Source organism: Lynx canadensis, chromosome A1 (genome assembly GCF_007474595.2).
Source record: "Lynx canadensis isolate LIC74 chromosome A1, mLynCan4.pri.v2, whole genome shotgun sequence".
NCBI classification, from domain to species: domain Eukaryota; kingdom Metazoa; phylum Chordata; class Mammalia; order Carnivora; family Felidae; genus Lynx; species Lynx canadensis.
Genome location: NC_044303.2, coordinates 170,175,420 through 170,189,874, shown reverse-complemented (window position 1 = coordinate 170,189,874; position 14,455 = coordinate 170,175,420). Strand labels below are relative to the sequence as shown.

The 14,455-nt window shown below is 37.7% G+C and overlaps 1 protein-coding gene across 1 annotated transcript in view; it reads right to left on the bottom strand.

Annotated features, from left to right (window-relative positions):
• The window catches only part of MAN2A1 (mannosidase alpha class 2A member 1), a 167,052-nt gene that overhangs the window by 96,567 nt on the left and 56,030 nt on the right, over window positions 1-14,455 (bottom strand). The window contains exons 5-7 of the mRNA XM_030326180.1: window positions 9,798-9,925; window positions 5,541-5,714; window positions 2,406-2,592 (exon numbers count right to left, since the gene is read on the bottom strand). Coding sequence (XP_030182040.1) covers window positions 2,406-2,592; window positions 5,541-5,714; window positions 9,798-9,925 — 489 coding nt within the window. The remainder of the gene's footprint in view (window positions 1-2,405; window positions 2,593-5,540; window positions 5,715-9,797; window positions 9,926-14,455) is intronic.

Sequence of the window (14,455 nt, the reverse complement as noted above, 5' to 3'; positions counted from 1 at the left end):
AAGTGTCAGATGGGACACAGCCACTGGATTACACAAAATGGCTTTTTTCCCCCTAAAAATGCACTTTAAACAGATAGGAGGACCAAAAAAAAGAGGAGCCTCACAAGGCCTTTGGGTGCACTGAGAGTCCCCAACTGAAGCATCTGGCTGCCTTCAAAGAAATTCCCTATCTTTGACCTCCTGAGCTGAGATACTCTCCCCACCCTTACCTGTTCTTTTTCACTGTACCTTTTGCTACCTTATACTGGATTACTCTCCCATGCCTAACTAACCTAATCCCAGAAAGCAGGCTATTCACTGTTCCTCAGGGATTTTCATTGCTGTAGGAACCAGGAAAATGAAACCAGGTTGATTCCTAAACTTGGACACTTTAAAAAAAAAAATTATAAATAGATTTTGCTAGAAGGGAACTATGGCTTCAAGAAGGCTGCCATGATAAAACACTTTTGTGTGTGCCACAGTGAGAAGCTCACAATGGAATATTTCATGGCCACAAGGACTCACTCAAGGCAGAGAGACCCAATCTCACCTTCCTCTTCCACACTCAATTTTTAAAAAGCAATTTTTTAAAAATAAATAGACTTGACAGTACCTAGTGCAAAGATCTTATTTTATTTAAAAGGCTTTATTGTTGTGCTCTGCAATCACCTGGGGTGATTATGCTGGCACTCTATTCTCATTTTGTTGGCCTGGAGACTTTTCAAAAGTTCCCTGGGTGATTTGGGTGGCCGTGGTTGTTAAGTACTGACCTGCCTCACCCTTGCCTGTTTTAACCCTCCTGTGGAAGGTAGGATGCATCGCTTCTTCTCAGCAAGCTGCACTAGCATGGAGTTCCCTGAAACCATCAAACTTATGACTGGCAAAAAAACTGCACGTAATTATTGTTATATAATCCATGTATTACAATTTGATGAGTTTAAAAATATGCCTACACTTGTGTTACCGTCATGTTACTGAAAAATTTTTTAAGGATGACATGTACAAGAATCTAGGCAGAGTAGGTTTGTGGAAACCTGAAATACTAGGGTCTTAAAACTACGGTTAAAGAATGTTCTGGTTTGTAGAGTTTATGGCTGTCATCATAGTTTAACTCTTTATAGTTTCCCATCTCACTCTCGAAAATTTCCTCATTTGCATAATAAATAACATGATGGATCAAAAAAATAAAATAAAAACCTATTTTACTTTTCTGGCATACATGAGTGGTTTACATTAAAACACAATGTTTTTTTTTTTAACGTTTTTTACTTTTTTTGAGAGAAAGAGACCGAGCACAACTGGAGGAGGGGCAAAGAGAAAGAGAGAGAGAGAGAGGGAGAGAGAGGAGAAACAATCTGAAGCAGGATCCAGGCTCTGAGCTGTCAGCACAGAGCCTGACATGGGGCTTAAACCCATGAACCGTGAGATCATGACCTGAGCAGAAGTCAGATGCTTAACCGACTGGGCCACCCAGGCGCCTCTATATTATAACACAATGTTTTATTTATTTATTTTTTATTTTTTTAAAATATTTTTATTTTTGAGATAGAGAGAGACAGAGCGCAAGCGGGGGAGGGGCAGAGAGAGAGAGAGACACAGAATCTGAAGCAGCTCCAGGCTCTGAGCTATCAGCACAGAGCCCGATGCGGGGCTTGAACTCAGACTGTGAGATCATGACCTGAGCTGAAGTTGGACGCCTAACTGACTGAGCCACCCAGGTGCCCCACACAATGTTTTATTTAAATGCATTATACGGCAATAATTTTTAAGTGAAGAAATTAAGCTTCATAAGCACCCAAATTAGAAGTATAGGTAACTAGATAGAATGAGATGCTTCTATCATTAGAGTAATTTTCTTCTTCTTAAAAGAGTGATTCATTCCTTTGATTTTTATTTAGATAAATATGTTTAAATATAAATATTCCTAATTAAAATTTTCTATAAGCCAAAAATGTCAGAAAGATTGAAAGAGTGTATTCATCAGAGCTGGGCAGCATTTACTATTACTGAAATTGTTATTAAAGGAACAGATAATTACACTCTTTATGTGTTCCATTTCAATAAATGTGTTTTTGCAGTTGGGTTGCTTTTCTTACCAATTTATACAATAGAGACCAGAAGTTTTATTATCAACAAAAGTATATGAAATCAATCAAACATAGTAGATGGTTTTTATAATAAGGGCAAAGGAGATGGTAATAACAGAGTATTATAGGTTCTCCATTGTATATTGATCACCTATTGTTCATTTTCCATTAAACTTTAACACATAAAAGGCACAAAGCTCTGGCATTTTTAAGTCGCTTGAAATCTGGTTTGAATGAATACCTTGAACATGGATAATGTTGGCTACTGAACCCTTTAGCAATGAGCAGCTGAGTTGCTACTTTGTTCGATGGTGTCTTGTGAAATGCACATTTTCATACCTCTTTTGGACATTTCCAGGATGTATTGTTTCTGGGGGGACTCCCCAGGGACAACCAAATCTGCCTCCAGGAAGCCGTTTAAAATCAAACTGGCAGCATATTTTAGGATCAGGTCCGCACGTATGAGGGATGTCATAGCTGTAGAAGGGCATCATGTGGCAAAAAATATCTGTGCCAGATCCCAGATCTAAAATAAAGAGCCAACAGACAAACCTGAATTTATAAATTCTGTTTTCCTATAACTGTTCAAAATGCCAGTACTTTCTACATACGTAATGCAAGTTCGACCCTAATCTACAACCTACTAAACTACCAGTACATAAGCTTCCATGACATTTAACAACCGCCAGGCTGAAGGAGGAGACTCACACCCCAGTCTCTACCTCCTCTATCTAAATTTAGCAGAGACCCATCATTAACCAGCATCCACTGACCTAGGAAGATACAAACCAAACCAAAGCCAAAGCCAAAGTTGTGACTGGCTCATCCAAAATTATGGCCATGTCCATCCCTGGCTGCCAGCTCCTGCCCACCCACATCAGTAATGGGAGACACTGAGAAAGACCATTACATTAGCCACAGAAAAAGGGTAAGAAGAGATGAAGAGAATAAAAGGAGAAAAGGAAAAGTAGGGAGGCTTGTGAGAATACTGGGTCAATTCCTATCGACTTCTTGCTGTGAGGAGAAGGAAGTGCCACCAGAAGAGTTCAGAGAGTCTCCCAGATGCTCACCAATAAAGAGCCAATGGTACTCTTCACCAAGAAGGCAGCACAGGACAAGTGAAAGTAATTTTCAAAATAAAACAAAAAAACAAAAAACCACCAAGAATAAAAATAAAGCAAACAAACAAACAATATATATATATGTGTATATATGCATATATATACACATATATATACATATATATACACACATATATATACATATATATATACATACACATATATTATACATATACATATGTATATGTATGTACATATACATATGTATATGTATAATATACATAATATGTATGTACATATACATATGTATATGTATAATATATGTGTATGTATATATATATATAGAAAGCAAGCACTAGTTCCTGATGCAGAATTGTTTTTATTTAAAACCTCAATGCCACCAAGTCTTACCACTGCCCTTGAGAGGTCAGAAGCCTACCACCCAGTGAGTGCAGGATTTAACCAGGAGTTAAAAATGGTTATCTTTATAGACTCCTGACCTAGAAGTACCTCCCCGCCTTCACTGAAGTATGGATTTCTACTTTTCAGCAATGGGTATGTACTGCTGTCATAATAAAGACAGTTACAACAAATAAAAAATTAAAAGCAACATGCACATTTTAAAAAGTGAAAATACCTGCTTCATTAAGAACCAGAACACACAAAGCAGCTCAACTGAATTCCAACATAATTTTGAAGTAACATCTTCAAATCTATCTGGTGAGCCTACAATACTCCGATTCTATCTCATACTCCATTTAGTTAAAGTCATTACCAGTTCTCTCCCAAATTTCAAAGCTATTATAATCTGTACTTTTCTGTGCTGTAAGTTGTTTCGCTGAATCAGATTCCAGTGTGACATCAGGGATGCTGGTCACTAATACCTGCTCTCAACACAGAGGCTGTCACAATCCCAGACACTGATGGCACCTTCTCTTCCTTCTTCCTATAGATCGAAGACACACTCCACACCCCACTGCTTCACCTCACCCCATAATATTTAGCAACTCATTTTCACATTGCAGTTTATCTGCTGCATTTGATGTTGTCTTTTATCAAATTAAGACCGTAATTTCCTTATAGGCAAGGGAGTTTTCTGTGTTTTTTCCAAGCATGGTATTAAGTACATAAAAGTACTTAGTAATTTCTTGCTGATTGGTATTTATGGACAATTTGAATATAGGCGACTGTTTAAGTAGGGCCTTTTCAAATTAACAATCTTTTTTTTTAAAATTAATATGCTCCTTTGCATTTGATCCAACTATACAGGATATAACCCCCTACAAGTTCTTGTTTTCCCTCCAGGTTTTTATTTTCCAGAATAAAAAATGATACAGTTAATTTCTTTCCTTACTGAAAAAAACAGCAGTACATATAAGGGAGTTACTGTCTAGATTTACAAATGATTTTTTGAGAACACTCGGGAGAGAGCTAAATTACACAGGAAAGAAAATATGATGTAATACAGTAATTCCTGAACATTGTTTTAGCAACAAAATCCTTTTTGCAGATGAAATCTTAAGGAAAACTCAGTATCAGGATGGCAGTGAATACCAGGGAGGTAAAAGCCTGGGTTTGTGAACTACACAAAGACGGATTCAAACCTCACCTCTGTACCTACTTGCCCTTATGACTTTTGGCAAATGGCTTCACGTTCCTAGCATCCATTCCTTCACCATTTAAAAGGAATTATAAGAGAACTGAATTTAAAGGATAAAGATTCAGTGAGAGTGGATATAAAGCATACAATACAATGCATGGCCCATAATAAAAACTCAATAAAGAAGAAATAATAAAGTATTCTGAATTAAATGGGTGTTGGGAAAGGCAAAAACATCTTAAGAAGCCTAAATCTTGTCTTCTCCTCAACCCCCCACCCCCAGCCAAGAGCTGCGAAAGTCTGACCTTGGAACACCTGTGCACCCACAGAATACAACGTGAGAACAGCAGTACAGATAACAGGAAGGCTGTTCTAGGAGGGCAGGATTAAGGTTTTAAAAGGCAATTCTTACCAGATGCAGAGACAGGAAAGACAGAAGAAGGAAACAGAGGCTGAACATGAAATAAATGACTGGATATAAGATATAACACATGTTCAACTTTGTATAAAACAGGTTCTTTTTAAAATAGAAAAAAAAAAGCATTTACAAAAGACTAATTCCTTACATTTATTTACTTCCTTTAGGCGTAAAAAAGAATCCACAATGTTCTATAGATAAATATCTTCACCATTGCTTAAAAGAGTCTTAACACAAAAACTCTGGGGAATAAATTCTAAGAATCTGTGTCTTTAAGCAACCTAATTTTCAAGACTGACACTCTGAATAAAACCTGTAACAGCCTGAGTTCATAACCCTTATGAAATAACATCTAGGTCAAGGGAGACCTTCCACGTTCATCAAACCCTACATACCCCAATTCTGTCTCCAAAAAAATTCCAGCGTTTTATGCAATGCAAAATGTTTTTTAACTGCATAATGTACTCTCTGAATAAGCATGTGAGAAAATCCAGCCCGTTTAAGAAGATAAGCCATTGTTGGGGAATGTCCAAAAGGATCAATAGACCAACCAGACCGAGGTTTCACTCCTGTTGATAAAGAAAATAAGTGTTATTTTTTTAACTAACAATGACATGAAAAGAAGTCACATTACCGTCAGAGCCATCAGAGTTTTGTGGTATTCCAGGCCTGAGGACAAATGATCTGCCCAGCATTCATTCCCCTTTAGCAAACACTCCCAGCAGGGCTCCCAGAGGAAAGGATCCTGGCCCTGTCATGTCCTCCCAGGCAGGGGAATCGCACAGTAGGTTAATCAACGAGCTGAAAGAAGCACTCTGCCATCTTTAATAGGTATTAGCAAGCTACTGCCATGCAGGGAAGCTGGAGAAACAAACAGGACCTAACCCCTGCCCTGCCCTCTAAGACCTCACAGTCTTGTTTTGCTTTGAGTTGGACAACCCAGCAACTTGATGTTACAGAATAAAGAAAAGTACGCTAACTCATTTCAACTTGTACTCCTCAATCCCAAGTTAAGGAATTTGTAGGCCATCTTTCATACTTCACAACAGTTCTGTATCATCTTATTATGCAGTGGCAGAACTGGCCCAAATAACTGTTCCGTATTTCGTTAAATCTTAAGACATTTTGATGCTGGTGCTTTCTCTCGACCTAGAAAGGATGAATGGAATTTTTCACAATTGACTCACATCAATTATAAGAGCTATCGACTAAAGATATACCTCGATTTCTCCAAGGATACAATGTAAAAAATAAACATAATAAATGCAAAGACTGGATTAATGAAATATGATTATTTACCTGGCATTATACAAACCTCATCTTTTATTTATTCAGTACACTCAAAGAAAACTTCTACATACAACCTATATAAATCTACATAAGTAGTATTACCTTGTGCATTTTTTTTTTTTTTTAGCACCTTCCATAAACCTAAGGCTATGAGAGGTTCTAGGGTTAAAACAGGAGTTAATCCTGATCCTAACAGCACAAAGTATCATGCAAATAGGTATAACAAAGAGTAGCAGAAAAGAGAGGAGAGGGAAGAACTCTGGAGAACAATCCTGAAGATGAACAGAGATGAGAAGCCGGCAAAAGAGACTGGTAAGAAAAAGTCAGAACTCTCAGAGGGCCAAGAGCATCTGTCAAAACTCAAAGAACTGCCCACGTATTTTTGCATTTCACATATGTAATTTACCTCTAAAAATTGTAAAGAAATCCTGAACCCTATTTAGTATTTTTGGGTTTTTTTCTGGTGGTATGGGTTTAACAAATTCTGGAGCTGCTTTTCATGCATTCTGAGATTGAGCAAATTGAGACAAGGGAGCCAAGTTTCACACTGTTAAGAAAAGCAACTACAGAATATGTAAATGTGGGACAGCAGGATGTACTTTGTGATCCTGAACTGAAACATGAGGTATCAGTACTAACTTATGGCTTTATAACACACACATGTGTGCGAGCCTGCACAAGAGGGCAAACATGACCTCTTTATAAAAGTTTGGATTTGTTTTATGCTACACTTTTACCTCAATTTGCTCCTTAACTCCTCCTAAAAAAATATGTGCTGTACCAAGGAAAACCTAGCACAGTACTGGCATCCTTTATAGGTCTCTGCCTAGCTCTTACCTCCTTTCATGAAAAAGATTCTGTGCTATTAAAGTAAGATTAAGATTGTCAAAATATATAAAAGTAAAAACTGTTAGGAAAAATAACAGGAAAGCATCATTAAAAAGAATACACCACTCAATTTCTGGCAAACTAATAGACTTAAAAATTAGAACCTGAGTAATATGAATAATATAATTAATAAAACTGGATTATTTCAAGTACATTTAGTATTAAAACATAAGACAAGTCAGGGAACAATTATAAAAATGGGTATTTTGGGCAAAAGACAAACTGAAAAACTCAAACTTAAAAAAAAGTTTCTAATGATCATATTAGTTAGTGTAATAAAGTTCATAAAAGCAGAAATTAACAACAAAAACCTAAACAATTTAAAAAAGCATTCCATGGCCAAATATAAAAATAAAGTATCCAAAATAACATGTTGTTCCAAACTGTTTAGAAAACAAAACAGAACATGAATTTACAAGATGCAGCCAAAGCCCACCGGAAGAAACTTCATATTCTCAAATGTATTCATTATCTAAATGTAAGAGCTAAAACCATAAAATTTCTAAGAAAAAAACCACAGAGTTCATGATTGTGGGTTAGATAATGACTTCTTGGTTATGACATCAAAACACAAGTGACAAAAGAAAAAATAACTGGACTTCATCAAAATCAAAACTTTTGTGCATCAAAGGACACCTTCATGGGGCACCTGGGTGGCTCAGTCGGTTAAGCAAGTGACTTCAGCTCAGGTCATGATCTCACGGTTCGTGAGTTTGCGCCTTGTGTTGGGCTCTGTACAGACAGCTCAGAGCCTGGAGCCTGCTTCAGATTCTGTGTCTCCCTCTCTCTCTGTGCATTCCGCGCCCCCCCCCCCCCCACACACTCACACTCTGTTTCCCTCTCTCTCTCTCTCAAAAATAAATATTTTAAAAATATTAAGAAAAATTTTAAAAAAAGGACACCTTCAAGAAACTGAAAACCCACAGAATGGAAAAAAAATATTTGCAAATCATTGTCTGACAAGAAACTTGTATGATGAATATATAAAGAACACTTACAAGTCAACATAAAAAGACAACCCAATTGTAAAAATAGCAAATAATTTGAATAGACAATTTTCCAAACAAGATATACAAACAGCCAATACACACGTGAAAAAATGGTTAACATCATAGTCTTTAGGGAAATGCAAATCAAAGCCATAATGAGGTACCATTTCACACTCACTAGCATGGCTAAAATAAAAAAGACAGTAACAAATGCTGCTGCAGATGTGGAGAAATTAGAACCCTCCTACACTGCTGGTGAGAACATAGAAGGGTGCAGTCATTTTGGAAACAATTAGGCAGCTCCTCAAAACGCTTAACACAGCACGCTGCCCAATGACCCAGCACTTCTGTTTCTAGGTATGTACCCCCAAAGAAATGAAAACATATGTCCTCACAAAAACTTACACAAGTGTGTATAGCAGCATTATTCACAGCAGTCAAAAGGGGAATAATCTAAATGTCCATCAACTGAAAAATGGAGAAACAAATGTGGTATTTCCAAACAACACACTATTCAGCTAAAACCCCTGCCACCCCCATTCACTCTATTTTTATTTTGGAAGAATTCAAACTTGAGAAAAGGTGTAGGAATCATATGAAGAACTCCGATAAAGTTTTCAACCAGATTTACCAATTATTAACACATAACAAGTTATAGTGAACATCTGATTTTATCAGTGCAGCATCCTCTTCCAGTAGTAACAGGATTCTTCTTTCGTGGACGACCCATTCACGTGGTTCAGGTGAGGCTTACCCTGCCTTCAACAAACCCTTCCGCCCCATGACCATTTCCAAGAGCTGACTAGGCCTTGGTGATTTCAGCTCCTATACCTCTAGCCACAGAAACTGGCTCAGGGTTATGCACTTAGTCCAAAGTGAGCCAATTAGTTAAGGTGTTAAGGAAAACTTCTCCTGGTTCAACTAGGAAGATGAGAGTCCTAGTTGCCTATGGCCATCTTACTCACCATGTGGAGAGAGCCAGGAGAAGATGAAAGCCATGAAAAAATAAGCAGAACCAAAAGAGACAGTGCCTAGACAACAAAATTCGAGTCCCCTGGATCCAACCATACCTGAAGTTACCATATATATCTCTGTAATTCTCAATGACAAAACGAATACCTTCTTTTCATTCTTCTTTTGCTTTTTTTTCTTAGGCAAGTAAATTAGACTTTTGCCTCTTCTAACTAATAGTTTTAACTAATATAAAACTAAAACCCCAGTGGGATATTATTAGAAAAAAACTACTCTAAAATTAATAAGAATAATACATAAAATAATAGATTACAAAGTAGATGACTGTAAAAGTGACCATATTACATTTATGTAACTTAGCTTATGATCAAATAAACATCATAAATTGATGAGGGATAAAAAATACTGGGAAAACTGGTTATTTAAAAAAAATAAAATAAAGCCTCATCTCATGTTCCCCCAAATTAACTGCCCAAAGTTGTCCAAATGAAGGAGAAAGACATTAATACATACCTAGATTTTTTTCCAGCCACTGATGTCCTTCAATTAGTTGGTCAATTAAGGCAAAATAATGTGGAGCAGCTTCATCAGGCATAACCCAGCCACCTGTCACAATTTCAAACTGACCATTTTGTAGCAAACTGGAGAGAAAGTAATATAGGAGTTTACAATAACACACAAGAAAAGTTCAAATAAAAGATTTAAAACAGCATAAACATTAGGGACAGCCCTTAAGTGTAACCAATATTTATATTAGTTACTAAAAAAAGTTTTTTAAACCAGGGAATAAATTTCAAATTTGTGACCCTGGTGATAAAACATTCTTAGTAAAGTGTCTGTGGTGACACTCCCCCCCACCACTTCCACCCTAGGCAAAGCCACTGTAGGTCACTTTGGAAGTTCCTTTTCATAAAGTTATAATCTCCCAGACAACTTCAAAGATCCTGACGGAAACACATCTGACTTATTTCTGAATCTTGCAAAGCACCTAGCAAAGCGCTTTACTTGTGGTATATGCCGAATGAGGGTTTATTGAAGGACTGTCATTTTAAGCACTACATTTGTTTCAATACACCTATATTGAAAAAAATCAATATTTATTTTAGTCTTTCTGACACTGGTAAGTTAATCATGCAAACTACACAAAAGTAATAATAATAAAGGTAAAGCTAGTAAATATCACATGCTTCTGGGAATATAGAAAACATTATTAAGCACTTTGCTCCAAATTCAGCTAAAATGTTATCTGTATAGTTTATTTTACATTATTGAGTGAAAAGCTCTAACATTACCATTATCCGTCCATTGGGTACTCCTTTGCCATAATGCCATACAAGGTAACTAGATTCCCAGCCCTAGAGCAACTGAATTGTTACAAGATGATAGCTTCCTCCAAGGAAAAAAATGATAAATGACTAAAAATTTGAAGAAGTACCTGAAGAAGTACACAAGTCAAGAATTTAAGCAAACACCTTAAATGTCACAGACTTGTAAGTCTGCAGCAAGATGGTTTGAAAAATAGTGTAAAATTTCAGAAAAAAGCAGCAGCTTTAATAAGGATACACATCACTGGATACCTACCACTAACAGTCAAGTACCAAGCCAAATTTAGTTGAAGCAGACCAGACATAAAAGATTAACACTTTCCTATAAAGCCTATAAAAGAATCCACAGCATTAACACAACATCTGATTTATTCAAACATATGCATAATCGTATAATCAGTGACAGAGTGGAAAATGGACACACTTTTTAAAACGGAATGAATGGGGGCGCCTTGGTGGCTCAGTCGATTAAGTGTCCAACTACAGCTCAGGCGGTGATCTCACAGCTCATGAATTCAAGCCCCACATCAGGCTCTCTGCTGTCAGTGAGGAGCCTGCTTCAGATGCTCTGTCTCCCTCTCTCTCTGCACCTCCCCACTCATGCTCTCTGTCAAAAATAAGTATTTTTTAAAAATAATAAAATAATTAGAATGAATGAATAATTCCTTGCATAAAGGTTAATCTGTATTGCCATGGGAATCACCAACTAACAATTCACATAAGAGTGTCTAAAAAAACCCAAATGTCCAGTCAAACCTCGGATTCTCATAGGCCCAAATCAAGAACTTATGGTACAGAAGCTGGAAATTAAAAAAAAAAAAAATGCATTTCTTTATGAATACAACTAAATCCAAGGCTCTTCTGACCTGCTTTTACTGTCAAACTACTTCCAGTCAGTTCTCTTTCTTATCTTCCTGGCGACTGCCCGATTTAGCCACACTCTGGAGGCTCTGGCCCAGACCCAGGCTCTTACATCTTATGGCCAGTACTTGGAAGCCTGAGATGTCTGGACAGATTTGGGATTTAATCTCTGGCCATCAAATATAGAAGTGTGACTCCTTATCTCAGTATTCCAGTAAACAGATCTTTTGGAAAATTTCAGAAATAAATTGGCCAAACAAAGTCTTGGCTGCTTCTGAACAGAGAAGAGAAATTACAGATTAAAAAAACTAAAAGTTAAAATGAAAAAAAAAAATCACTCCAATGATGGAACCTTTCATCTATATCAGTTTTATTTTGCTACGTAATTCCTGTCCCATAGGCATGAATGGGCTCCAAGAAACAGCAAACTGAGCAAAGAATCACACCTACTATATACAGCAAGTAGTTTCTCAGGTCTCTTTGTAAACAATCTATCTCTTTCCCCTCCCCATGATGCCCAGATGCTACTATGATCATGTATTAATCATGTATGAAAGGTAACACAACGGTTACTTTTTTTTTTTTTTAATGTTTATTTTTGAGAGAGAGACACAGAGCATGAGCAGGGGAGGGGCAGAGAGAGGAGGAGACACAGAATTAGAAGCAGGCTCCAAGCTCTGAGAGGTCAGCACAGAGCCTGATGTGGGGCTTGAACCCACGAACCATGAGATCATGACCTGAGCCAAGTCAGACACTTAACCGACTGAGCCTCCCAGGCGCCCCTGAACACAACGGTTACCTTAAAGACTGTCTTGTCACTTCATTCTGGGAAGGCATGGAAAGCCTCCCATGCATTAAAATGTTTTCCAGAATATTCTCACCTACTTATTTTCTTCTCTCCTATTTTTCCCAACCTGACTGGTCCCAGTGGTCCTCATGTCTCTGTTCAAATAAAACCTACCCAAAGAAGTCAGCCTGAGCACCTAACCTAAAAATACTCCCACCATACCACCCCACTCCATCACACACCAGAATTACCTTGTTCATTTCCATGTCTTCTCTCTCTCCCTCCTCAGCCCCACCCACCATCAGAACACAACATAGGCTCCCAGAGAGCATGAACCAGGATATGCTGTTTTGTTCACTTTTCCACGCCCAGCCCTGAGAAGCATGTTTGGCACATAAATAGGCACTCTGATAGTTGTGAGATTTAAGAGGGATGTGTAACGAGATTCTCAGCTCAGCTTTTTACAGAAAGCTTTACATTAGATGAAGCTCGGAGACATACACAAAATAAACTGGTCAGCACAGGGCCAGGTGGAAAGGAGTCTCGGAATAATCTAGGTATGAGGTAGTACAACGTAGAATACGAAAGTGGTAGGAAATATGGAAGAGGAGAGAGACAGGAGGCGTTTTCATGAAAAATCAGTGGGAATTAGGAAATCAGGGGTGATAGAAGAAAGGATTACAGCCCACATGGCTTGGGACTGTTAATTCCTGGTGTCTGATGGTGGGGCAGTGTTAAACACACAGTGCAGTTGAGAAGAGAGGTCACTTTGTGATCATAAACGTAAATTTGGATAAGGCTGTTTGATATGACAGTGAGACATCTAAAAGGAGCTAACTGTAAAAGAAAAGTTAAGGAAAAGAGGCCGATATAAAAATTAAGCTTGAGGGGATTAAAACAAAGAGGAAACAGAGAAGGATAGGAAGTCAGGAGAAAACAATCAAAAGGAGAGTCAAGGACCAAACAGAAGGGGGAAAAAAAAATAGAGGCAATAAGAAATGTTAAAGATAAAAAGAATCTGAAACATTCTAGAAAACAGCGATGAAGTAAAACCTGCCATTCTACTTGATAAAAGCCAGTTTTTTTTTTTAAATTTTTTTTTTTTCAACGTTTATTTATTTTTGGGACAGAGAGAGACAGAGCATGAACGGGGGAGGGGCAGAGAGAGAGGGAGACACAGAATCGGAAACAGGCTCCAGGCTCTGAGCCATCAGCCCAGAGCCTGACGCGGGGCTCGAACTCACGGACCGCGAGATCGTGACCTGGCTGAAGTCGGACGCTTAACCGACTGCGCCACCCAGGCGCCCCTAAAAGCCAGTTTTATAGTTAAAAAGCTATCATGTAACTGTGGCTTACTCAAAAATAGATACTTTGGTGGGTCAGACTATAAAGCTATGAAATCTATTTTTACAGTATTTATACCATTGGGACGACTGTGGCTCAGTCAGTTAAGCGTCCCATTCTTGACTTTGGCGCAGGTCATCATCTCATGATTCAGTTTGTGAGATCAAGCTCCGCGTCAGGCTCTGTGCTAAGTGTGCAGCCTGCTTGGGATCTTCTCTCTCCCTCCACTTCTCCCCTGCTCATACTCGCACTCTCTCTCACTCTCAAAATAAATAAACATTAAAAAAATAAAATATTTATACTATTAAAATAGCAGATTAAATAAGTGGAAAAGAATGGGACATAGTTTTATTTATAAAAACTTCAATCTTATTTATAAAAACCCACAAACCAAGAGATCATGACCTGAGCCAAAACCAAGAGTCGATGCTTAACCGACTGAGCCACACAGCCCCCCCACCCAAAATGTATATAAGCAATAACAGGAAAATAAAAGGAAAGCTATGTTAGCCTACAAAAAAGTGCCATATTTAAAACTGCCACTGTTAGCAACATAATGAAAATAAAATTAAGATGGACCGCAACTGTACATTTGAGACTTTAATAATTTTTTAATCACATAACAGGAAATACCTATAACTACAGAAAAAGTTACTTAGAAAAAATACAGGTGCTTCCAATTTCCATGTACTCCATATTCAACAAGCATCACCTGAGCTATTTCGCTGCACTAGGAGAATACAAAATCAAAAAAGACATGCTCCCTCCATAGGATCTATTGCTTAGTTTCTGCCAAGAAACTGGCTTTTGGCAAGTTTTTTACGTGTACAATTTTTCCTCTATTTCCTAATAAA